At 42.8% G+C, this 26,818-nt stretch overlaps 1 protein-coding gene across 1 annotated transcript in view; it reads right to left on the bottom strand.

The window, feature by feature from the left end:
- Positions 1-417: 417 nt before the first annotated feature.
- Positions 418-26,818, bottom strand: part of LOC145411536 (uncharacterized) — a 53,245-nt gene continuing 26,844 nt past the window's right edge. Inside the window, exon 6 of the mRNA XM_080281547.1 lies at positions 418-2,582. Within this exon, the coding sequence (XP_080137673.1) occupies positions 418-2,582 (2,165 nt within the window). The remainder of the gene's footprint in view (positions 2,583-26,818) is intronic.

The following is a 26,818-nucleotide window of genomic DNA, read 5'->3' as shown; positions in this document are numbered from 1 at the left end:
TTCCTTTTCATCCGCTTGGAACCGAAAGAAACTAATTTTAAATCTTCTGATTTTTTATTACATCCTGTAACAAATCCATGAACCAATTTTAAACTGATTAACCCCTTTCGATTCACTGTAATGGGTCAAGTGGCATAATCTGCTATGTTTGTTTAGAACCAGTACATGATTGTGATGCTTATGTTATGTCACTTTGGCTCTTTACTAGTATTAGTCATGTTTGGTTGATGCTAGTGTTGTCAGTGTCTGGCTACCCAGTCCTATCCACCTACTACCACAATAACATCCTATTGCAAAAAACTTATGAAAATAATGACTAGATTCATTATGCTCTACTCTTTCTCTAACACTGACTCTGTAGCAAAAGCTTAAGTTATATGTGCAAAGGTTAATACAGAACTTTATAAAACTACACAACTAATCTATTAGTAAGGACTGTCCAGCCTCACCATTTTCACTGAGCCTAGTGTCATGTGGAGTAATAACTGCAATGCCTGAGGGTGTTAGTTCAATACTGTCCTCCTCCTCATGCTGCCGGGCTAGGTGGTAGCCCACAGGGACACCTAGGCTCTTACTGCGTTGGGAAGAATATATCACACATATTGACATCAATAAGAAGAAAAGTGAAACAAAGCTCACAGTCACCAGGATGTAAGCATACATATGTGAACTGCTTGCTACTTGAGTCAATAAAGAGTGCGCCAAGGAGTTGCCGAATGATGCCAGGACTATCATGAGAGCACACATACGGTGAGTGACACGCATGTACTGAGCCATCCACAGCAAACTAGTGGGCAGGATTGGAGCTAGCCCCAAGGCTAGAAACACTACTCCACCCCAAATGAAGTCTTCCTTCCCAAAAGACACTATGGCTAAAAATACAGATCCAATAAAAGAAAATAAGACAGCTGCAATAAGCAACTTGCCTGGTTTAACTCTCAGGCAGCCAGAAACAACAGTACACAAGAATCTCACAAGACACACAAGTCCCCAGAATAGTGCCTGACCATCAATTTTTCTTTCCTGAATTATATCTAGTCCATAGTCAGTTGCAGAAGAAGCCAGGAGGTGATGGACAGAGCCTTGTAATGCTTCTGCCATAAACATAAACACTGAAAATATGACAGTAAACACAATTATTCTGTTCCTTCGTATCTTACTCATACTTCCATCATCTTGCTTAGACCTGGTTTCTCTAGGATTATGACAAAGAATTACAACAGATATTAAAGCATTGAGAATGATAAATATACCAATGCATATGTAAGCCAAGTGGACTTTGGTCAGACCATAATCTTTGAACCGCTGGGCCATATCGTCCAAGTAATTACTGCTTTCATCACTCCTGTTGCTGTAAGTGCCTGGCTTTGATGAATGGTGGACAGATGAAGCAGTACTGACCACATCTGCTTCTTCATGGGTTACATCAAAAGCTTCTTTCACATGTTGCACTTCAGGTTCTGGAATAAAATCTCCCTCATGCACCTGCCTTTCACTATCATTCATTATGTTGGGGTCCAGCAGAGTTTGTGCTCTGTCCCCATTACCTAAGTAAACTACATCATCTGTTTGTTCTTTTACCAGTTCAGGTATTGGGGTGATGGGTTTCTTGGGAGCTATAGTAAAAGTAGTGAAAGGGGATCTTACTGTTGTTGTGTATGTGGTTGCTGTTGTTGGGAGAGTACTGGATAAAATAGTATGTGTAGAAACAGTGCTGCTAGTTACAACAGATGATGAAGCTATCGTTGTGGGAAATCTGGGTGTGGTTGAAGTAGTTTTGGTAGCAGAAGTACTATGTACTAATATTGGCAACCTCTGAGTGGAATAATTTTCTATTTCTGTTATGACTGCTCCTTCACTTATAGAACTCCCTGAGTTATAATTCATAGTCTGCTGAGTAGTAGCCTGAAGGATAATGGGCTCTGTCTCAGTCACCTCAGATTCTGTTGTTGTAGAAGGGGGCTGAGTGTTTGGAGGTTGGGAAGAAGTTGTGGGAACATCCTGTGAATGTTCAGTTTCATTTTCAGATTCGGGTGGATATTTAGCTTTGGTATTTGAAGTTTTCTTCCATTTCTGGGGTACATCAGAATCTAGTTTATTACCATTAGTATACTCCGGCTTTTTCTTTGCTGGTCTTGTAGTTGATGAAACTGCAGTTGTCACAAGAACTGTTGTTTCTGGATAATGTGTTATATATGTCAGGTCAACATCTGGCAATGTTAAAGTAAGCTTGTTTTTAGACTGTGCACTCTTCTCTTTGGATACAATACTATTTGGTAATGTGAGATGCTGGAGGGCTTCATCAGACACTGCGTCTACAGAAAAAGTGCTCATATTGGGTGGGGCCTCAGAAGTGGAGATCTGAGACCCTAAATCCCGCACCAACCTACTCAGCTGTGTGGTGAAAGGGGGAGAGAATCTTGATGTACTGCTGTTGTGGAGTTCTGCTGGATGCAGTCCCACAAAAAATGGCTGGATGACAAGAGGTACAATGAAAGCACCCACTGCAAAGCTGAAATGCAGTGCCTGCAAGGATGCTCCTCCCTGACGTCCCCAAAGATCCAAGCACATCACATTCCCACCTGTGAATTGAATGACTATTAAGAGTTCAATTCTATAATCTCTTCCATCCTACTGATGTAATGAAGCACAACACAGTAATTAAGGACATAGTGTTTTTCAACATGTTGCTCCTAAACTATTACTGCTAGGAGGATGCAATTTACACAAATTATTGACCTATATGAATGACTGTGCATAAGTTTCATCAAATTCAGTTCATTAGATTCTTATTTAGAGATTTTTTGTAAAAAAAAAAAAAACTCTACATTATCTATAAAAAATTAACAGGCTCCTAAAGTACAGTAACCTCTCAACTAACACAAGTTTAAAAAACGCATTTTCGTTTTAACACGAGCAAATATTTAAGTAGATATGTTTAACTAACAAGGGTTTCTCGATTTAACGCGACTTTACACGTACGTGATGGTTTCAAATTAGCCACATGCGCCTTGGACAATCCCGAGCTGATAGACCATGTGTGGCAGTTTATGCATAAATAAAATTTTTTATTTGGCTGTTGCTTAAACTGGTTTTATTCGAACTATGATAATCGAAAATGAAGTTTGGCCCCATTCTGAGCAATTTGGCTCATTTTCGGACAAAATTTGGCCCGGAATGTGATGGCAGATCTAAACTGTTACAACTTGATGCTGCAGAACAGATAGATGAAAACCACTCAGACCAAGATAAAGCAGTTCTTTGTGAAGAAGACAGAAAACTTAAGGGAGTTATCTTCATCACCAGTAGCACGGGAGTCAGAGGAAGAGGAAGAGGAAAGACAGCAGAGTGAGGAGGGACAGCAAAGCGAGAAGGACAACAAATTCAGGGTGTGGAGAGGTGGGAGGTGGGGGAGCGGGGTCAGAAGGGACAGCAGCAGACGACAAATGATGCATAGATGAAGTGAGGCTGTGTGGTGTTATTGGTTGTGACCTACTTACTGTAATGAAAATGTTGCTTTTACTGTATTGTTTTTATGACCTACTAATGCATTAATAATGATGAGGAACTTTCACAATGCCGTGAATGAAGCAGAATTGAAAGAAAATCCACGTAAAAAACGAAAACGGTATGTATTTGGGGAGAAGTAAACAATGCTTCGGCCCAACTAGGGCTCAAATGTTGTTTATTTCTCCCCAAATATACTATTTTTGTTTTTATGTGGATTTTCCTTGAAATTAATATTGTTGCTTTTAAGTTTAGAGCAGCATAACTCCCCAAATGGGTAGACTTTCCCTGAGTCCAGGAACGTAACCCCCAATATTAGCACTGTTTCTTATGGGAAAATTGTTTTTAAAAAACGCGTTTTTAACTAACGCGACCTCTCCAGGAACCTAACCCTCGCGTTATTTGAGAGGTAACTATAATGCAATAAATTTGGCTTGCTATGTGGCAAACTAATCATAAAAGAGTTGTTTTACAGATTCTCTGATATGTTTTATGATATTTGCATTAGAAGAATATCAGTGACTTTTTTTTTTTTTTTTTTTCAATGAAAATCTAAGTTTCCTAACTTACCAATTTCCTGATGTTTGGCAAGCTCTGTACACCAAACGTATCATTATACAAACATTCCAATGACAGAATTTATAGAAAATTTTATGGGCTTTCCAGTAGTATCTTTATTTTTTCTCTAACTTTATTAGTTAACGTAGGTGGGGACGGTCGCCATCTGGTCACTCGATGTAGTGCTGCTCTCAGGTGTTTGCCCTTTCCTCTCCTCCATCCTTCTTTCCTTCCATCCTCTTCTGTCTTTCCTTCCTTCATTCTTTCCTCGTCCTTCTATCTACAGGTGACTTTACACTCCCTCTTCTGTCTTTCTTTCCTTCATTCTTTCTTCTTACTTCTGCCTGTGGGTGAATCTACACTGGGTGACAAGGGCGTGGGAAGTAATTCCATCTTGTGCAGTGTTTGTGATAAATGGGTGCACAAGAGATGTAGTGGTATCAAAGGTAGATTGTGAGATAATGCTGATTTTATGTGTGTGGCGTGTCGGGGAGAGCAGGTGGAGATTGTCAGGCGTGAAAGGATTGAACTTGCTGGTGAGTTTCTTGAGTGTGTGGAAGAGATTTGTTATTTGGGAGACATGTTGTGTGCTGGAGGTGGGGCTGGAGCTAGCTCTGTGGCTAGGGTGAGAAGTGGTTGGAAGAAGTTCAGGGAGCTGTTGCCTCTCCTGACATTGAGAGGACTCTCCCTACATGCTAAGGGGTCTTTGTATGCAGCATGAGTTAGGAATGTAATGCAGTACGGTGGTGAGACCTGGGCAGTAAAGGAGGATATTTGTAGGCTCAGACGTACAGAAATGACAATGATTAGGTGGATGTGCAGTGCATCCCTGCGTGCAAGGCCTGGGGGGGCTGGGTTTATGATGGAAGAGTTGAGAGGTAGGATGGGACTGGAGTGTATTGGTGTTGTGATGAGGAGTGGTAGATTGAGGTGGTTTGGGCATGTGGAGAGGATGGGGAATGATAATTGGGTGCAGAAGGTGAGAAGTGTTAATGTTGGGGGTGAGGTTGTGAGGGGGTAGACCAAGAAAGACGTGGGACAAGGTCATTAAGTGTGACCTCAGGGTTAAGGAACTGAACAGGAAGGCTGCAATAGATCGTGGAGCATGGAGAGCCGCCATTAGGTGACCAAGGCCGATGCATGCAAGCATGTGGGAGCCTTCAAAAATGAAAACAAAAACAAAAACAACTCTCCTCCTCTTACTGGCTCCCTTCAACCTCTGTCTCGTTGCCGCACTGTTGCCTCTTTATCTCTTTGCTATCGCCACTTCAATGGTCATTGCTCCTGTGAACTGTCTGCTAGCATCCCTCCACCCCTACGATGAGTGCATAGCATCGGTCTAGCAACAAACTCTCATCCCTTTTCTGCCCAACTCTCTAATGCAAGGGTTAACCATTACTCCTAGTCCTTCATTTATGCAACAGGTCAACTCTGGAACTGTCTCCCTTTGTCTGTATTTCCTACTTCCTATGATCTCCGGTCTTTCAAACTCAGTGTGTCCAGGCATCTCGAAATGAACGGATCTTGAATTTGGCTCTCTTTCATACTGGTTTTGTTTTTTTTCTTGGAAGGAATGGCTTGCAGGCTCCTGGCCCTTCATTCCTTCTTCTTTGCATAAAAAAAATTATCAGTGTCATCACTCCTTCTGTTTCGTCTGATGATGATGATGATGTCAGTTTTACCATCATTCAGCTTAAGTTTCCTCCTAACCATCCAAATCTTAATATTAGACATTTAGAGACTCAAGCCTGGTCTGCTCTCTTATATTCTTTTCACAACAATACACACTCTTTCTTCTGTCCTCTTATTCTCACCTACTCCCGTGCATATACCCTATCCATACTCCCATTCTCTCACACTAACACCTCTCCGTTTAGTTTCAGAATGGGACGGGGGTTATTATGGTCTTGACTTTTTTCCTTCTTTAGTCAAAGTTTTGGCAACTTTTGGGAAGCATTTAATATACATATACAGTAAACCCTTAATATAACAGAAACTGCAATGTACAGTACCAGAATTTGCTTTTACCAGGGTCAAGGAGCTGACCAGACTAAATTCTTATATATCTGGAAAAGACCAAGGGTGACGAGTGATAAGTGAAATATACAGAGAAAGTGAACATCGGTAGTTTGTAAGATTGTAAATACTGTAATAAGGTGTATAAAATGTGCACTACAGTATTAGAAAAGTGTTTAAAATTAAGTTGTAACTAAGTATTTTCTAACTGCTTTCCCTCTCCCAAGGTTAGAAACGAGTGTGTCTGAATGCAGATGTGGTGGTGTACACAGCTCTCTCGATTCTCCCTCCATTTCCTCTATACTCCCCCCATCCCTCCTTCATGCCAGTTATGGGGCTTCTGCCCAGGCACAAAGAAAAAAATTCCACAGCCAAATTTGCCCCTGGAAGATGGTTATATTGGTATAAATTGTATACCAAAATCTTCAGTGGTGTTTATGCTGTAAGATACTCTAATAAAAACACAAAAAACTGATGAATAAAAGTACAGAAATGCAGTGACAATAAAACTTATTCAAGAGTAAAAATTGCCTCAAATAACTTCCGAACATTCAAGTTCAAAATTCTGCCCACACCATGTAACAGCAAAGCATATGTCTAGAGGCAGAATTTCAGGAGCTTTCTTGTGTTTTTTTTGACATTTTGATACAACCAATTGTTTTCGAGTAAATCGCCAGACTAAAAAAAAATCACCGAGCATGGCAGAGGATGGGGATGGAGGAGGGATGGGGGGTTGGGGACAAAGGGAGAAGAGGTGTGTGTGTGTGTGTGTGTGTGTGTGTGTGTGTGTGTGTGAGAGAGAGAGAGAGAGAGAGAGAGAGAGAGAGAGAGAGAGAGAGAGAGAGAGAGAATGAGTAAGTGAGCAAGTGAGTAAGATGGGGTGAAGTGGGGGGGGTAGACAGGCAGCTTGGCTATCTTGTCTCCCTCTCTGTCCCCCCACCCTCTCCTACTCCTGCTCATCTCCCTCCCCATCCCCCTGCCCTTCCCTTCCCCCCACCCTCCCTCACCCTCACTTGTCTCCCACCTCATCCTCCCCCACCCTTATATAACCCTCCCCATCTCCTCAACCTCCCCGATCCCTGCTTGTCTCCCTCCCATCCCCCTGTCCTCCCCCACCCCTGCTTGTAACCCTCCCCGTTCCCTCCCCCCCTCCCCTGCTTGTCTCCCTCCCGTCCCTCCGCCCTCCACCGCCCCCACATAGCTCACTGCCGCCTGCCTGGCTGTAGCCTGTCAGTTGTCCTCCCACCGCCTTACCTACCTGCATGTGATGTTTGCTGTCTAATTTTTTAGGAATAGTATTGCTTGTGAGGATAATGACATTACCTATGATGTTTCTGTGTCAGTATCTGTTGACTAAGTAAGGTATATAGGAGTTTGGGTTTGGGCCTGGAACACATCTCTGGCTTTTCTTCTGTATCTTATGGAGAAAACTGCTTCGATATGTAAATCGGAAAAAGTCCGGGTTAGCAGGGGGATGTCCAGATGTCACTTTTATCGGACTTTCGCTTCTTTCGGAATGGCTAGGACCCCAGTCAGTCCGTTATAGCCAGAACAGTCAAAGAACTCTTGTCCTCCCCTTCCATGAAAATTTTCTTGATGTTCACATACTGATGAAACAATGTACGAGTAGTATTCAAATACTGTATGAGAACACCATAAAAAAAAACCCTCATCAAGAACAGTCCACTCAGTAATTCAAGCACTGTTTACAAAATCCCGTGGAAAAGCTGTAACAACTTTTACACAGGACAATCTAGAAAAGATTTGGAAACTAGAATTTCACAACATAAATACAGTGTAAGGACAGCCCAACAGAGTAGTGGTTTATTTCAGCACCAAGCATCCAGTGATCACCATCTTGACTGGGCAGGTTCTAAGATTCTAGCATGATCAAAAAGCTTTAATGAATGAAATGTAATAGAATCTTGCCTATTTTCTGGCACATATGAAATGAGTGTAAACATGAGCTATGGTCATTTTAAGTGTGATAAATTATGTGAATTAATTTTACAGCAGTATCCCCCACACTAACAACTTATTGTTCCTTGTCTCCTGGTAGTGCAGTCACACCTGTGTGGGACACACCTAACATTTAGCCACAAGGTCGTAAGTTAAGCCACAGTATTTACCCCGTTTTGTCAGGTACATTCCTAGGGAAATAAATCAGGTATCTACTGTTCTGTGCATTGCTCATTTTTAAATTCAGGTCATCCTTTGTTGTATGGCACTCCCTGCTGCAGGTTTGCATAAGTTAAGCCACAGGTGAAAAGTCAGGTACCTGTTGTTCTGTGTATCGACCAGTTTGAATTCAGGTCGTCCTTTGTTCTGTGTGCCACTCCCTGCAGCAGGTGTGCATAAAAGACCTCTATCCTTTATTTTTCAGTCTCATTTTGTCTGAAGATGTAATATACGAAAGTATTCACTGTCGCTCCGTTCATTTCTTCTGTGGTTATATTGCATACATATCTTCATGATGAAGTGAAGTTTCTGCATGTATATATATATATATATATATATATATATATATGTGTGTGTGTCGATCTACCTATCTATCTATCTCTATAAATATATATACAGTAATCACTCTAATATCCGGACGCCCAATAACCGAACATCCCCACTAACCGAACCTTATCGTCCTGGGATCAAACATTCCCAAAATGGTCCGAAAATCCAAAAAAATAAAAAAAATAAATCGATTTTTTGCCGTCCGTAATTTGAACTTGCTGCGCACGCCGCGTGAGAGCATTGTTTTGGTTCGTCATTCCTCCGACTTCTGATAGAGCGCCGCTGCATCCTCCCCACTTCCCGCCCGTCTCTCACCGCGACTGGACCTACGTTGTTCGCCATGGCTGCCCACGTGCTCGCTTTTGTGGTGGTGCCGTACTTGCTGTAAGGCCTCCTGCTGCTCTCTGCCCTACTCTTAGTGTGTGTGATGATGGCCCCGCCACCTGAGAAAAGGAAGAGAGTGGTGTTGACTCTGGAGAAGAAACGGGAGATATTGGAGAAAGTTGATGCGGGTTGGTCTTCTTCACGCATTCTCCACGAGTTCAACCTGGCCCGGTCGACTTTGTTCGATATCAAGCGTTCCCGAGACAAGCTCATGCAGTACACAGCTGACTTCTCGTCGAGAAGCAAACGCAATGTGGAGAGGAAGGTTATGTTTACCCCCAGGTATGCAGAAATCGACCGCTCCACGTTGATTTGGTATCGACAGCAACGGGCAGCTGGTGTGATGGTACGTGGAACGGAGCTGAAGGCTGCTGCTGAGAAGTTTGCAAGGCTTCACGACGCCCTAGACTTCAAGGCATCCGAGGGTTGGCTCTTCGCGTTCAAGTTGCGACATGGCCTTACTAACCGTAAAGCACATGGCGAAGCATTGGACGCTAACGAGGATGGAGTGGACGAGTTTCGGCACAAGGTGAAAGGCTTGATCGACAGGGAGGGCCTCACTCTCGGTCAAGTCTATAACGCTGACGAAACTGGCCTATTCTATCGCTCGGTGCCAACGAACACTCTAGCCGATGAGACGGAGAAGCGTGTACCTGGCCGCAAGCTTTCTAAGGAACGGATATCTGCTTTGTGTTGTGCCAGTGCTAACAGCATGCACCGGCTTAAGCCCGTTATTGTTGGCCGTGCAAAGCAGCCTCGGTGCCTTCGTGGGGTGATGGATGTCCTTCCTGTCGTATGGTACCATTCTTTGAAAGCATGGTTCACAGCTGTGATTTTCAAAGACTGGTTTCACCGTCACTTCGTCAAGGAGGTCATCCAGTACCAGACAAAGACACTGGGAATTCCTCGCGACCAGGTAAAGGCTCTCCTTCTCCTCGACAATGCACCTGCCCACCCGTGCGACAAGGACTTGGTTGCTGAGAATGGCCGTATTAGGTGCATGTTTCTGCCACCTAATACGACTGCTCTCATTCAACCCATGGACCAAGGAGTGATCGTGGCAACAAAGCGCCTGTACCGTCGGAAGTTCCTGGACGAGGTGATGGTTGTTCTCGAGGACGAGGACGAGCGCAGGGAAGGACGTGACACTCGAGGCAAGCGGACTTTGGAAAACCTTCGCCGCTACAACATCAAGTCTGTGCTGTACAACTGGGCTAGTGCATGGAAGGAAGTCCCTGTGAAAACTCTTGAAAATGGTTGGTCTCGTCTGCTTCTCGGAACAGATGTGGAGTACGATTTCCTAGGGTTTGACGTGGATGACTTCCATGCACGGCTACGTACGCACGGCGACGATGTTGATGTGGACGATGTTCGTGAGTGGCTGGACGACGACGAGGGCGATCCTGGGTATCAGACGTTGTCTGATATCGAGATCGCGTCTTCGGTTGCTGGTGTCAGTCCCGAACTTGAAGATTCCGACGACGAAGGCGATGATGATGCGGACTCCTCTCAGCAGGACACTACTCCAGCCATCCCCAAGCTGAGCGCACTCCGGGAACATCTAGAGTTCGTCCTAGACTACCTGGAACACCCGGACTGCGACAGGGAGATGGGGCCCTTGGGACTCGTGGAGGAAGTGCGTGCTTTCCGGCAGCGCATCATCAATCGCCAGAATCGTCGGTCCTTGCGTCAGTCAACGATTGACAGTTTTTTCAGGCCCGTGACCCCCGCTGTGCCCAGCCCTGGCTCCACTCCGTTGCCTCCCCAAGACAGGCCCTCATGCTTCGAGCCACAGCCCAGCACATCAGCTACAGTGGAGTCACCGCTCGATGTGAGTTTGCGGCTATCTTCAGAGTCTTCTGTAGTCGGCACGCCATCACCACGACCCAGCGATGCACCCCTTGGTCGCCTGCCAGTGATACTCTCGGACTCTGACAGCGAATAAACAGCAAGAACTTCTCCACTAGACCACACGGGAATTTTGAGTGTTGTGCAGTGAAAAAAACGGTGTGTTGTGTTAAGGTTTTCGAAATGAGAGAAAAGACTCAGTAGAAAAGAAATTTAACGTAACTAACCTTCTTTGTTTTGGCTTTGGAAAATTAAAAAAACTTGGGAAAAGTTAATGTGCAACACTTAAATTTAATGGAACATTATTTGGACTAAAGTGAACACTGTGAGGAGAACGGACTTCTGTGTGTTATTGACTAAGTTCAGTGCAAGACTTCAGGAAGAGTGTAGTGCAAGTGCTTCAGGAAATCGTTCTTACTGTCAGAGTCCGAGAGGAGGCGGTTATTCATCGAGGTGGCCAGGGACTTGCTGTAAGTAGCCAGAATGTTTCATATTGTACTATTTTCCATACTATACTTACCAGAATGTTTCATATTGTACTTTTTTCCATACTATACTTACCAGAATGTGTCATACTGTACTTTTTTCCATACTATACTTACCTCATGCATGTGCAGTAGGAATGTGTTTTTCAGAGTTAGGTTCGGTTAGAGTCCATAAGTACCAGAATGTTTATTAATATATGAACAAACTTCTAAACCCACATTTTATGTTTCTTTTGCATTTATTTCAGTCATTTATGTGCCTTATTGGTGTGATTTGGGTGTCAAATAGGTGCTATGCATGTCCAGAGGGAGTTGTATAGGTGTTTCTCTGAGTTAGGGTCCACAAGTACAAGTCCATAAGCTGGGGCCCAATATCCGGACGAAACCAATATCCGAACCTACCGATGGCTCTATTGATCCGGATATTGGAGGGGTTACTGTATATATCTATCTCTATAAATATATATATATATATATATATATATATATATATATATATATATATATATACTATATATTTGTATATATGTCAGCTTGCACGGGCAGATTACACTTGGTTCACAGACAATACACACATCCAAAGCCACTTCAACACTACAAACACACTTACAAGCACTTCTCACCCTACATACAATCTCTACCAGACAGCCTAAGCCACTTGGTAGAGATACAAAGGCTGTATCATCCCCACTTCGGCCGGGATAGGCCAGTCCTGCAGTGAACACTCAAATGGCTGATGATGATAATATACATATACACTCAATCCCGTAAATCGCGTGTTTATAAACCACGGATTCGTAAATCACAGCTAAGTGGCTGTCAGACTGCTGGCACCCTTAAATCACTGTTAAGCCACGAAAATCACAGACCTAGGCACTGAAGCGGGCCTTTTCCAAGGAGAATTGTAAACCGCGGCATTCAATTTGAAAATCACGACCCAACAACCAATCACCACCCATTCCTGGTGGCAAGTGTGCATACTAATGCTGCCACGTTGTTGTTGTTCTTCCCGCCAGTCCGCACACTACAGACCATCGCTGTGGAGTACGGGAGCTACCTGCCATTTTTTGTGCACCTTCCCCCCTGCCTCCTACCTTCCATGGCCCCTCCCGAACCCCCAATGAAGCGCTCTAAGCAGTATGGCATCAAGAAGCAGCCGTCGTTGTCGTACAGTCAACGTTTGGAGCTCATTTGTCGTATTGAGAAGGGAGAGAAGTTTTCAAAGCTGGCGGAAGAGTTTGGGAAGAACAAGTGCTGAGAGGTTCTGAGCTCTTCCCAGCACCACCCCACTCCATTCACTTAAGCAATATCGTCATAGGATTAAGGTGAGATCCGTTAACATTGCTTATTTCTATTAAATACATGCACTGAATATTCCTAAATTTGTATGTTTGTGTTTGATGGTGCCTAGATAGGTGTAGGTAGGCTGCTGTGGGGGGTGGTTGGCCAAAGTCCAGACTAAATTCATTTTTCACATAAGAGTTACTATTTATAAACCACGGAATCTGTAAATCGCAGCAGTGGTCCAGACCCAAATTGCCGTGATTTACAAGGATTGAGTGTATATATATAAATATAAATACTGTATATATATATATATATATATATATATATATATATATACATATATATATATATATATATATATATATATATAAATATATATAAGTAATCCCTCTAATATCTGAACGCCCAATATCCGAACATCCCCACTAAGCGGACATAATCGTCCTGGGACCCAATATTCCCAAAATGGGCCAAAAAAAAAAAAAAAAAAAAAAAAAAAAAAAAAAAAACTTTTTTCCCACCCGTAATTTGAAATTGCCGCCTGGCACTGAACAGCTGTTACACCATGGTCCCTTCACCCCTTCCTTCCTCCCCCCTCCCCCCTCCCCTGTCAAGGATGCCATTTGGTATTTTTCATTACCAAGTGTGGGCCAATTTGGTAATGAAAAATTCGTTTGGTAATGAATCAGAATAATGCATTATCAAATGGATTTTTCATATGTATGAGGATACACATGATGGAGATGGTGGATTGTTTGCTCTCTCTGATTAATCTGCTGCCCTACATAGTGTGAAAATAATCAACATGGTGTTAATTATAAGGAGAGTGATTACATGTATTTCCACTTGTATATATAATTAGTGAAGAATAAATGCTAGCTTTACGAATTTGGTGATGAAAAGTTAAATTTGGTAATGAAAGTTAAGGAGATTGGTAATGTGGCTGTTGCGATCTGGCAATTCTGTTACCCTGCCATCATCAACAGTCACAGCCTAACTCTGATCGAGAGCAGATGCTGATACCAGTGCAAGCCACAGGTGCTTGTTTTTTGTGAATAAACAGTGAATAAACTGCAATACCTCACCACTAGAACACACGGGAATTTACAGTGTTGTGCAGTGTTAAGAAATTAGAATTTAGAGTGCAGAGGATTAACTGTGGACTGCAAACTGGCAGTTCAAACCAGTCCAGGAGCCAGGGACTTGTAAGTACCCAGAATGTTTAATATTGTATAAACTCACCTCTAAAACCTCATTTTATGGTTCTTTTGCATTTATTTCAGTCTTTTATGTCCCTTATTGGTGTGATTTGGGTCTTAAATAGGTGCAATGCATGTCCAGAGGGAGTTGTATAGGTGTTTCTCTGAGTTAGCGTCCATAAGTACAAGTCCATAAGCTGGGGCCCAATATCCGGACAGGACCACTATCCAGACCTGCCTATGGCTCTATTACATCAGATATTGGAGGGATTACTGCATATATATATACACACTCAAACCTTGAGTACCGCGGGCAATAGGGACTAGACAAGGACTGTGATACTCAAATCCGCATCACTCAGACAATATGTTTACATGTATAATGGTACAATGTGTTCTGGCAACTTTCCAAAACTCTCACTTTTACCCCTACTTACCACCTAACCCCATGTAAATTACCCCCACTTGCATCCACCATCAGGTAAAACATTGAAAAGATATAACTTTTGTAATTAAAAACATCAATGGTATTAAAAATAGCATTAACAAAAACGAAAGTTGGGCTGGGTACCCTTTTGTTGATACGTAGCTCCCAGGTATTTTCCTCCCGCCCCCCAACCCCAATGTTGTTGTCAAAGTTTCCCCTTCTCTCATATCATGTGGCTTTCAGGAGAGACCTTAGGCCATATGGTTAGATGAAAATTTATTGGTCTGGCAGTTATAGGGGACGAAATAGAACAAAAATTTGTGCTAACCAGAAAAAATTACTTTCATCCGTGTGTTCTCGTGAGTTAGCTTTCAGTTTCACATTTTTCGTTTGATATCGCATTTCCCAACACATTTCTGACAGACTAAGCATATGGCTAAACTGCTCAATCAGTCCGAAATGTGTTGGGAAGAGCGATACCGAACGATGAATGTGAAACGCAACGTTAACTCAGGAGAACACATGGATGAAAAAGTACCTTTTTTCTGGTTTGCAAACATTTTCGCTCCATTTCGTTCCCTAAAACAGCCAGACCCGTAAATTTTAGTTTAACTATACAGCCTAATGTCTCTCCCAAAGGCCACATGATACGAAAAAGCGAAACTTTGACAACATTGGGGTTGGGGGCGGGAGGAAAATACCGGGGAGCCACCCAGCGGAGGTGGCATTGACCCAGTCCAACTTCTCTTTTTGTTCATGCTACCTTTAATACCATTGATGTTTTTAATTACAACAGTTATATCTCTTTCAGTGTTTTACCTGATGGTGCGTATAGGTGTACGTGGTGGAGGTAAAGTACGTGGGGTAAGGTGGTTAGAAGGGGTAAAAGTGAGAGTTTGCTTTCTCTGACGCTCCACATAACGCCCTAAAAGCTTCTCAGTCAGTTTCAGGATAACATATAAATTTTCACAGCTGCCAGATTTGCATCACTTCCTACGCACGATATTTATCTTCTCCCGGTCCTTCCAAATCTTTATGATGGTGCTTTCTTTATGCTATGCTTTTTTTTTTTTGCCATTTCGGTAAATGTACGCTTTACTTAAAGCAGTGGAGGGACCTTACCAATTCAGTTCATATTCCTCCAGTTTGTTTTCTGTATTCTTCTGACTATTTTCAGGGTGGTAAATTACCTTTTCCTGCTGAAAATTTTCCCACTTTTTATCATCACGTTCCTTAACCCATAATATCATTGTCTTGACGTACTATCTATCTATCTATAGCCCGACGCCCTAATCCCGCAAAGGGTGGCCGCAGACAAAACGCCTCCAAGTCGCTCTGTCACCCACCATTTGACTACCCTCCCCCCAACTCACCCCCCCCTCCCTCATATACCTCTCAACTCCATCCCTCCACCTCATCCTCGGTCTACCTCTCCCTCTCCCTCCCTCCACCTCACCTACATACATCCTCTTAGTCAGTCTTTCATTCTCCATTCTCTTCACATGTCCAAACCACCTCAGTGTATTTCTCCTAATCTTCTCAACCACATCCACATCCACCCCACAGCATTCCTTCACTTCTTCATTTGTCAACCTGTCCCTCCATGTCACTCCACATGCTCCTCTCAAGTAACTCATTTCCACTGCTCTCACTCTTGACTTGTTCCCCTCTTGCAAGGTCCATGCCTCGCTTCCATACGTCAGGGTAGGGATCACAATACTGTACTATCATGCAGTGACTTCTTAACTTCCATACTCACCTCCCTATTTCTCATCACTGCCAGTGTACCAACAACCTTCCTTCCTTGCTGTACCCTTTCACGCACTTCATCCCCCAAAGTTCCATCCTTACTCATCACACTACCCAAATACTTGAATGCACTCACATTCTCCATATCCTCACCATCCAACCTCACTGCACACTGTGACTTCATTCCTCTCAAACACCATAACATTACTTTTGTTTACATTAACTTTCAGATTCCTCCTCCTACACACTGTCCCAGATTCATTCACCAAACCTTGCAACTCCCATTCATCTTCACTCAACAGTACTGTATCATCAGCAAACAGCAACACCGGAAGCTTCCAAATCTCACCCTCATTTATTAGAGTCACCCCCACATCCACTGCCCTACCCTGCACCTCCTTTACAATCACATCCATGTATATATTAAACAGCCATGGAGACATCACACAACCCTGTTTCAGTCCCACATTGAGATCAAAGAACTCACTCAGCTCACCATCCACTCGCACTGTAGCCCTAGCTCCCTCGTACATACTCTTCACAGCACTCAACAGTTTCCCCTCCACTCCATATATTCTTAATACCTTCCACATACCTTGCCTATCTATTCTGTCATAAGCTTTCTCCAAGTCCATGAAGGCAGCATACACTTTCCTTCCCTTCTCTGGATACTTCTCCACTAAACATCTTAGAACAAATATCCGATCTACACACCCTTTTCCCTTCCTAAATCCCCCTTGTTCTTCTCCAACTAGCTCCTCTGTCATACGTCTAACCCTATCAATGAGTATTCTACCATATATTTTACCAGTCACACTAAGAAGGCAAATACCCTTATGGTTACCACATACTTCTCTCTCCCCTTTTCCTTTGTATAAAGGAACAATTATACCTGATTTCCAGTCCTCTGGAACCCTTCCCTCTTCCCAAGCCATTCTACACAACTTCCATTTCCACTCCACAACAATCTCACCCCTATACCTAAGCATTTCACCACACACTCCATCAATTCCTGGGGCCTTTCCCAGCTTAATCTTCTTCATCGCTTTCACTACTTCCGCCCTACTGATCTCTTCCTCCCTCCTCTCATCTCTTCTTCTCCCAGCCATTCCCCAACCACTTATACTCGCACTGCTCTCACTCTCTACATTCAACAAATCCTCAAAGTGCTCCTTCCATCTCCTCAATTTCTCTCTCCTCCACCAACAATCTATTATTCCTATCTTTCACTCCCCTACTATTTCCCCTTTCACACTGCCTTACTTTCTTTACCTCCTTCCAAAACAATTTGTTACTCTCCCTCCATTTCACACTCAGATTCCTCCCAAACTCTTCATCCACTTTCTTCTTACTCTCCTTCACCAGTCTCTTAACCTCCCTTCTCCTGTTCACATATACCTCTCCCTTCTCTCTCTCATCTTCTCCCCTACCTCTACTCGCTAACCATTCACTATATGCCTTCTTCTTTTGTTCCACAGCACATTTCACCTCATCATTCCACCATGCTGTCCCTTGCACACCCTTGCATCTCCTCCTCACTCCACAAACCGCCTCACACGCTATGCCTATCTCTTCCGTGAATATCTTACATACGTCTTCCACCCCTTCCATCTGCTCTAGCTCATACCTTCCCAATCTTTCTTCCACTATGCTCTTATACTCTATCATTTTCTTACTATCTTGCAATTTCTCCACTCTTCTCACAGGAGCTGCTTCCTCCTGTCTTCCCTTTCGTCTCCTCAACCACTTTCTTTGCAGCTCTACCTTGGCCAACACTAAGTGATGGTCCGAGACTCCATTCCCCCACCCTCTCCACACTCTTGCATCCAACACTTGTCTTCTCATTCGCTCATCCACACACATGTAGTCTATCATTCCCTTTCATTCAATAAGTTCACCATCCATCCTCCTCATTACTCTCCATGTATACCGGTGGATCATCTTATGTCGAAAGTAGGTGTTGGCTATTGCCAACCCCTTACAAGCACAGATGTCCACCAAAGCACTTCCATTCCCATCTACGTCAGCTGGCACACCTCAATGACCAACCACTCCATCCACTCGTACATTCCCAACTTTGCCATTCATGTCTCCAATCAACAGCACTCTCTCGCTCCTCTCAAACTTGTCCATACACACTTCTACTCCCGCCCAAAACTCATCTTTCACTCTTGCCACTCGATCCTCTTTCGGGGCATACACACATACAATCGTCCATGCTTGTATACCTACTTTCATCCTCACCCATACAATCCTTGCACCCACTGTTCCATACGTACTCAAAGGTGGTTTTTGTCTCCCAACTTCCCAACTGGATGCTAGGTTAGGTTAAGTTAAATTATAAGGTATAGTTAAGCTAGGTTAAGTCAAGTTTAAACATTTAGGTTAGGACAGGCCCTAATTTCGCTGTAACCCTGACGTGTCAAACAAGTTGACAGCGGAACACAGCTTAAAACAATGGGGGAAACAGATTTAGCATGAAACGTTTATTTACCACCCAGAATTAATCCAACAAACATAAGGCTATCAGGAAGAAGAATGAAAAATGTGGAACTGAATGCTCACTTATAGGAGCACATTGATGGAAGTACATATATTTTTTTTTAATGATTAGCAAACATTTTCGTTCAGTTTCGTCCCCTAAAACTCGAAACCCATATGACTGTGAGGTAGAGTCTGTGAGACACGAGAAAGGACTTGAGAGCAGTATGCTCAGTCGGTCCTAAATGTGTTGGGAAGCACGAAACCGAACGACAAATGTGGAACTGAACACTAACAAGAACACATAGACAAAAGTATTTCTTTCTAATTAGCAAACATTTTCGTTCCATTTCATCTCCTAAAACTGCGAAACCCATTATGAGTGTGGGGTAGAACTAGGTGAGGCATGAGAAAGGATTGATAACCGTATGCTCAGTTAGTTGGAAATGTGTTGGGAAGCACAAAATCGAACGAAGAATGTGGAACTGAACGCTAACTTACAAGAACACATGGATGAAAGAGTAACTTTTCCTCTAATTAGCAAACATTTTCGTTCCATTTTATCCCTTAAAACTGCAAAATCCATGATAAGTGTGGGTAAGAACTAGGTGAGGCATGAGAAAGGACTGATAACCATATGCCCAGTTGGTCCAAAATGTGTTGGGAAGCATGAAATCAAACGAAGAATGTGGAACCGAATTCTACCTAACGAGAACGTTTTTTTTTTTTTTTTTTTTTTTTTTATTAGCATGCATTGTCGTTCCATTTTGTCCCCTGAAATTGCTAAACCCATAAATTTCATCAAACCGTTTGGCCTCGAGTGTGCCCAGGAAGCATATTTCCAATCTGTATGTGTATTCATAAAAACCACCAGGAACCCTCAGCCAGGAACAACGCTCGCCTAGTCGTTTCAAAACTAACCACAGGTTTTTCACGAAAATATGCCCACTGAGCTTCCCAGGCAAAATTTCAGCAACCTAACCTACCCTAACCTATCCCATCTCACTAGGGCTGTTTGGCTGAGGTGGCTGGCTGTGGTACTGAGATAAATACCCATACAGAATGGAAATATGTGCCCAGGAAATGTACCCAGAGTTTAGAGGGAGACGTCATAGCGTGCGACTTTAAAATTTCGTCCCCAGGCCAGCTGACTTCCCGCATGAGCTCGAGTTTTTCCGCGTGTTCCCATGACTTGTCTCATTATGCTGACTGTGTTAGAACAAAAACATGTTACTCAACCACGTGTTACTCAAGGACTGAGTGTATATATATATATATACCGGTATATATCACCACACACACACAATCCTTCAGTAACATACACTTGATTAACAAGTTTTTGTTCTAATGAGCTCAACATAATGCGACAGGTCATATCAACATGCGGAAAAACTCAAGCTCACGCAGGTCAGATGGCCTGGCAACGAAATTTGAAAATTCACGTGCAGTGACATCACCCACCAGACTCACCACAACTGACCAGCTTACATCCATGTACCTGTCCTGGTCACACTCAAGATCGTATGGTTAGATGAAAATATATGGGTTTTTCAATTTCAGGGGACAAAATGGAATGAAAATGTATGTTACTCAGAGAAAAATTACTCTTTCATCCATGTTTTCTCATACATAAGTGTTCAGTTCCACATTCTCCATTCGATTTTGCGCTTCCCAACACATTTCGGACTGACTGAGAATACAGTGAGCCCTTGATAAATGAAAACCTGAAGTACAAAGTTTCGATGTTACGAAAGCAATAAATAAAGGACAAATTCCACAATACGGAAATATCTATCTCATCAATACGAAAAGCGATATGAAAGGAAATATGAAAAATTCAAAATGGGCGCTCGCTTGCGGCGAGGAAACGAACTAACCCCTCTCTGGTAAACAGTTTTTCGCAAGCTTCTCAGCTGAGTCCATGGTTTCGGGACAATTCACCGTCAGGTCGATTCCCTATCATTTATTAACATATCAGTTTATTTAGCAAATATATCAGTTTTTGACTTATATCAGTTATAAAGGTGATGGTGGTTTATTCTTTTTATAATAAATGTAAAATATGGCATCAAATAGTTGGTATTAACAGAAAAAAATATAAATATATTGAAACGTGAATCAGGTGACGTATGATGTTTCACTTCATCCTTTAACACATGGCTACACATGAGACACTGACATTTATATAAATGCCTAAAAACCTCAAGTGAACAATCAACATACTCTAAAATTATATGAATAACTTTCATATTACGTCTACATTCCCGGCTAATCAATCAATCTCAACCGACTGCGTCCAAAAATTACTGAAGACAGCTATGGGAGACGCCAGATTATAATTCAAAGTCGACTGAAATGAGGCAGAAGCAAGTTAATTATGGACTACAAGTGCAAATTATTAATAATATTCAAAGCCTATGCCGCTGAATGAACATAGACCTTCATAGTTCCCCATGAAATTAGTTATTACAGTATTAGTCACTTGAGTATATTTATAGAATGATGGAGAATTGTCTTGGGTGCGAACTGTCCTGATGGGGAATCGTCCATATTTTGATGGTGAATTGACTTCATGGCAAATTGACCCAGAACTAAGTCCACGTCCCTCCTTGCAGCTTTGCAGTATGTGAGGATATTTTCGCAGCTCTACACCTTTTCATATCGTTTAGACATGCCTCCCAAGCGCCTTGCATCATCTCCAGCACTGGGGAAGCCCGCTGCAAATAAGAAACAGCACCATACTCTAACTCTGGAGAGGAAATTGGAAATTATAAGACGCCATGAGGAGGGGAAGGAGTCTCGGAGATTAGGCATGCTTTAGGTCTTGCAGCTTCCACCACTGGGGCTGTGACCAAGAAAATGGAGATGTACAAGAAAATGGCCACCTCGTTCTCTACATCTACAGGTATTACTTACTTCAAAATAGGAGGGGTAAAGTTTAGGTGGGGGGTCTGACGGGGTCCTGGGACGCATCCCCCCATTTCTATGAATATTTCAATGGAGAAAATCGTTCCGATATACGAAATTTCGGATTACGAAAGATTTTTGTCCCTATTCCTTTCGCATATTGAACTCACTGTATGGCTATCAGTCCTTTTTCGCCTCTCACTGACTTTACCCCACATTCATACTGGTTTCACAATTACAGGAGACGAAATGGGACAAAAATGTTTGCTAATCAGAAAAAATTACTCTTTCATTCATGCGTTCTCGTAACTTAATGTTTAGCTCCACATTTTTTGTTCAATTTCCCGCTTCCCAACATGTTTCGGACTGAGCATACGGCTATCAGTCCTTTCTTGTGTCACATCGAGTTCTACCCATGCTGTGCAGCAAGATTTTTTTTGTGTCTGAACATAGAGCGGGCATATTAACTCTTACTCATGCCATGCGACCAGCCACAGCCACCCAGAAAGCGACGCATCTTCACGTATGCCCAAAAGTGAGATAGTAAAAAAGAGCAGGGATAGAGGCTGGTAGAAATTATGCCCAGAAGTATGAGATAGTAAAGGAGTTAGAGAAGGAAAAGTGGCAGGTAGAAATGACAATAAAGCATGGCATGAATAAAAGAACCATCTGAATGATTTGACAGGACAGGGAAAAGATAAAGAAGATCATGCGTGGGAACCCTGGTGATGCGAACCTGACGGCAGTGAAAGTTCAAAATGTCCTGAAGCTGATTGAGAAGCTTATATGGCGTTATGTGGAGCATCACAAAAAGAAAAACTAGCCATATGCTCAGTTGGTCTGAAATGTGTCGGGAAGTGCGAAATCGAACGAAAAAATGTGAAATTAAACACTAACTTATGAGAACACATGGATGAAAGAAATTTTTTTTTCTGATCAGCAAACATTTTCATTCCATTTCATCCCCTAAAACTGCAATACCCATAAATTTTTGTCTAACCATACGACCTAACATCCCTACTGAAGGTTGCATGACATAACAGAGGGCGAAACTTTATGACAACAATAACACTGGGGGTGGGGGAGGGGGGAGGAGTGCCGGGAAGCTACGCATCAACAACACAAGGGTACCCAGCCCAGCTTTTGCTTTTGTTAATGCAGTTTCTAATATCAATGATGCTCTTAATTACAACAGTTATACATTTTTCGGTGTTTTACTTCACTGTTGGTATAAGCAGGGGTAATTTTTGTGGGGTAAGGTGGTAAGAAGGGGTAAAAGTGAGAGTTTTGGAAAGTCACCAGAACACGTACTGTTATACATGCCAAAAAACTGTTTGAGTGACGCAGGTTTGAGTTGTACGGTCCTTGTCTAGTCTCCAATGTCCGCTTTACTCGAAGATTGAGTGTACATACAGTAGTCCCTCATTATCTAACGTAATAGAGCCAAAGGCATGTCCGGGTATTGGCAATGTCTGGATAATGAACAATATCTCCCCTACTATACCCAGACCATACCTATACCCAACCTCTAACCTATACCTAATCTACCTCTGCTTAATTGGCGGTGTTTTCCGGTCGTTCTCCAATATTTAGACATCAAAACACACATGAGAATATCCAAAGTAATGCTTAATACCAAGAAAACCAGAAAAAAAAAAAACACCGACAACCAAAAATCACCTACCTATACACTATTGTATGTACAGTTAAAGATAAAAGTCGTGCCGTGAAACTTTGGGAAAATATCTGCTGACAGACTGTAGTTTTGGAGCGGTCTGCTTTGTGTTGAATGATCAGTTGGTAGCACTGACCTGAGTTGCCATTTGCTCCAGGTGACCAGCCTGTGGATGCCAGCATATAAGTTTTTTGTAACTTACCGAAACTAATTACATAATTGTTCTTTGTGGTATGTGGGGGCGCTCACCATCCACTCAGTTGATGTAGTGCTGCTGTCGAGTTTCTGCCCTTTCCTCTCCTCCATGCTTCTTTCCTTCCATCCTCTTCTGTCTTCCTTTCCTTCATTCTTTCCTTGTCCTTCTGCCTACGGGTAACTTTAAACTCCCTCTTCTGTCTGTCTTTCCTTCATTCTTTCCTCTTCCTTCTGCCTGTGGGTGACTCTACACTGAGTGACAAGCCAAATGGTTTCCTGTACACCAGGAAACCATTTACTACGCTGGGTGGTAACCATATAACCAAATTTTGGCGCCTGGTGGTTTAGTGGGTAATTATTGCACTCCAATCAGATTGAGCCGGTGAAGGTTTATATCCAAGGGGTGGTTGGGGTTGACTGCTCATGTAATGCCACTCAGGGATGAGTGAGGCTCATCACTCTCATCTTAAATGTCAGGACCAACTTGCCTAGCCCCAGGTTCCTACGCTCCTCTGTGGGGCGACATAGGATTGGATGATGATGATTATGATGATGATGATTATGATGATGATGATGATTAAATCTTTCTGACTGCTGTTTTTATTCAGTACTGATGAAGCATTTCTCATCTTTTATTTTTATGCCACCATTATGAACATCACAATTCAGTTAGCTTAATTGGTGTTTGGAAGTCAGTTCTCCATCTTTATTAACTGTAAATTAGCTAATCAAGTTGATAATTATGACCTGGGACATTATTTAAGTGTTGTAAAACAAAATTCACTACAGTATTCAACACATGAGAACAGAGTTATTCTATTATGATAATTGATATTTTTTTCTTTTAGAGTGGCTGGCAAACTGAATCCCACAGATGAGTTCGAACACATAAACCAGATGACCGAACTCTATGCACAACTGTTTATGTGCTTCATTCTAGGTGCACTTCGTTTCTTACGGCGTAAGCACTGCTTGCGGGTGCTGCTTCCATTGTTGTGATTATTTCCTGGTCCTACAGTGTTGTGGTAAAATGAGAATGACCTGAGCGATGATGGTTCTCCATTGTGCCTTCCTCCTGAAATCCTAATCCACCTTTCTATGGTTATGCCTATACCAAATGTTTGAGCTTTCTGTTCAGAATTTGTTTCCCATATACAGTATAAAGGAAGACCATGACACCTCTCATATTCCTATTAGTTGGATGCATGTTGCTTGACCTCTCCATACCATGGTATAGTAGGTCTGCTAGATGTTTTGTGGTAAGATATAAGATGAAATGTCAGGTGATCATCGCCTAACTGTTGGCATTTCGTCTCTCATACAAAGTTCTGAATCAGCAATTCTTGCGAGTCGATGTTAAGGCTTCGGAGTTTAATGGGTTCATTCATACCATTATCCCATCAGCAGCAGATGCGAAGCCTGATGAAGTCAGGCTACCCAACCACGAACATGTAACCGTGGTAGAGCTTTCATAATGTTTCAAGTGTTGCACTTAATCTTCGGACAAAACCATGACACGACTTTTGTCTTTGACTGTACAGTACCCCTCTTAATTTTGGCACTGTTTTCAGGTGAATCTGCCATATTTAGACACCAAAACAAACAAGAATATCAAAAGTAATACTAACCACCAAGAAAGACAAGAAAAAAAAATACTATCTATCTATCTATCTATAGCCCGACGCCCTAATCCCGCAAAGGGTGGCCGCAGACAAAACGCCTCCAAGTCACTCTGTCACCCACCATTTGACTCCCCTCCCCCCAACTCACCCCCCCCTCCCTCATATACCTCTCAACTCCATCCCTCCACCTCATCCTCGGTCTACCCCTCCCTCTCCCTCCCTCCACCTCACCTACATACACCCTCTTAGTCAGTCTTTCATTCTCCATCCTCTCCACATGTCCAAACCACCTCAGTGTATTTCTCCTAATCTTTTCAACCACATCCACATCTACCCCACAACGTTCCTTCACTTCTTCATTCGTCAACCTGTCCCTCCATGTCACTCCACATGCTCCTCTCAAGTAACTCATTTCCACTGCTCTCACTCTTGACTTGTTCCCCTCTTGCAAGGTCCACGCCTCGCTTCCATACGTCAGGGTAGGGATCACAATACCATCATGCAGTGACTTCTTAACTTCCATACTCACCTCCCTATTTCTCATCACTGCTTTCAGTGTGCCAACAACCTTCCTTCCCTGCTGTACCCTTTCACGTACTTCATCCCCCAAAGTTCCATCCTTACTCATCACACTACCCAAGTACTTGAATGCACTCACATTCTCCATATCCTCACCATCCAACCTCACTGCACACTCTGTGACTTCATTCCTCTCAAACACCATGACTTTACTTTTGTTTACATTAACTTTCAGCTTCCTCCTCCTACACACTGTCCCAAATTCATTCACCAAACCTTGCAACTCCCATTCATCTTCACTCAACAATACTGTATCATCAGCAAACAGCAACACCGGAAGCTTCCAAATCTCACCCTCATTCATTAGGGCCACCCCCACATCCACTGCCCTACCTTGTACCTCCTTTACGACCCCATCCATATATATATTAAACAGCCATGGAGACATTACACACCCCTGTTTCAGTCCCACATTGAGATCAAAGAACTCACTCAGCTCACCATCCACTCGCACTGTAGCCCTAGCTCCCTCGTACATACTCTTCACAGCACTCAACAATTTCCCCTCCACTCCATATATTCTTAATACCTTCCACATACCTTTCCTATCTATTCTGTCATAAGCTTTCTCCAAGTCCATGAAGGCAGCGTACACTTTCCTTCCCTTCTCTAGATACTTTTCCACTAAACATCTTAGAACAAATATCTCATCTACACACCCTTTTCCCTTCCTAAATCCCCCTTGTTCTTCTCCAACTAGCTCCTCTGTCATATGCCTAACCCTATCAATGAGTATTCTACCATATATTTTACCAGTCACACTAAGAAGGCAAATACCTCTATGGTTACCACATACTTCTCTCTCCCCTTTTCCTTTGTATAAAGGAACAATTATACCTGATTTCCAGTCCTCTGGAACCCTTCCCTCTTCCCAAGCCAATCTACACAACTTCCATATCCAGTCCACAACAATCTCACCCCCATACCTAAGCATTTCACCACACACTCCATCAATTCCTGGGGCCTTTCCCAGCTTAATCTTCTTCATCGCTTCCACTACTTCCGACCTACTGATCTCTTCCTCCCTCCTCTCATCTCTTCTTCTCCCAGCCATTCCCCAACCACTTATACTCACACTGCTCTCACTCTCTACATTCAACAAATCCTCAAAGTGCTCCTTCCATCTCCTCAATTTCTCTCTCTTCTCCACCAACAATCTATTATTCCTATCTTTCACTCCCGTACTATTTCCCCTTTCACACTGCCTCACTTTCTTTACCTCCTTCCAAAACAATTTCTTACTCTCCCTCCATTTCACACTCAGATTCCTCCCAAACTCTTCATCCACTTTCTTCTTACTCTCCTTCACCAGTCTCTTAACCTCCCTTCTCCTGCTCACATATACCTCTCTCTTCTCTCTCTCATCTTCTCCTCTACCTCTACTCGCCAAC

This window comes from Coenobita brevimanus, chromosome 90, assembly GCF_032717465.1.
Source record: "Coenobita brevimanus isolate Jiangsu-jjx chromosome 90, ASM3271746v2, whole genome shotgun sequence".
NCBI lineage: Eukaryota > Metazoa > Arthropoda > Malacostraca > Decapoda > Coenobitidae > Coenobita > Coenobita brevimanus.
Note: the sequence above shows the minus strand (reverse complement) of the source record. Positions and strands in the feature narration are given on the sequence as shown.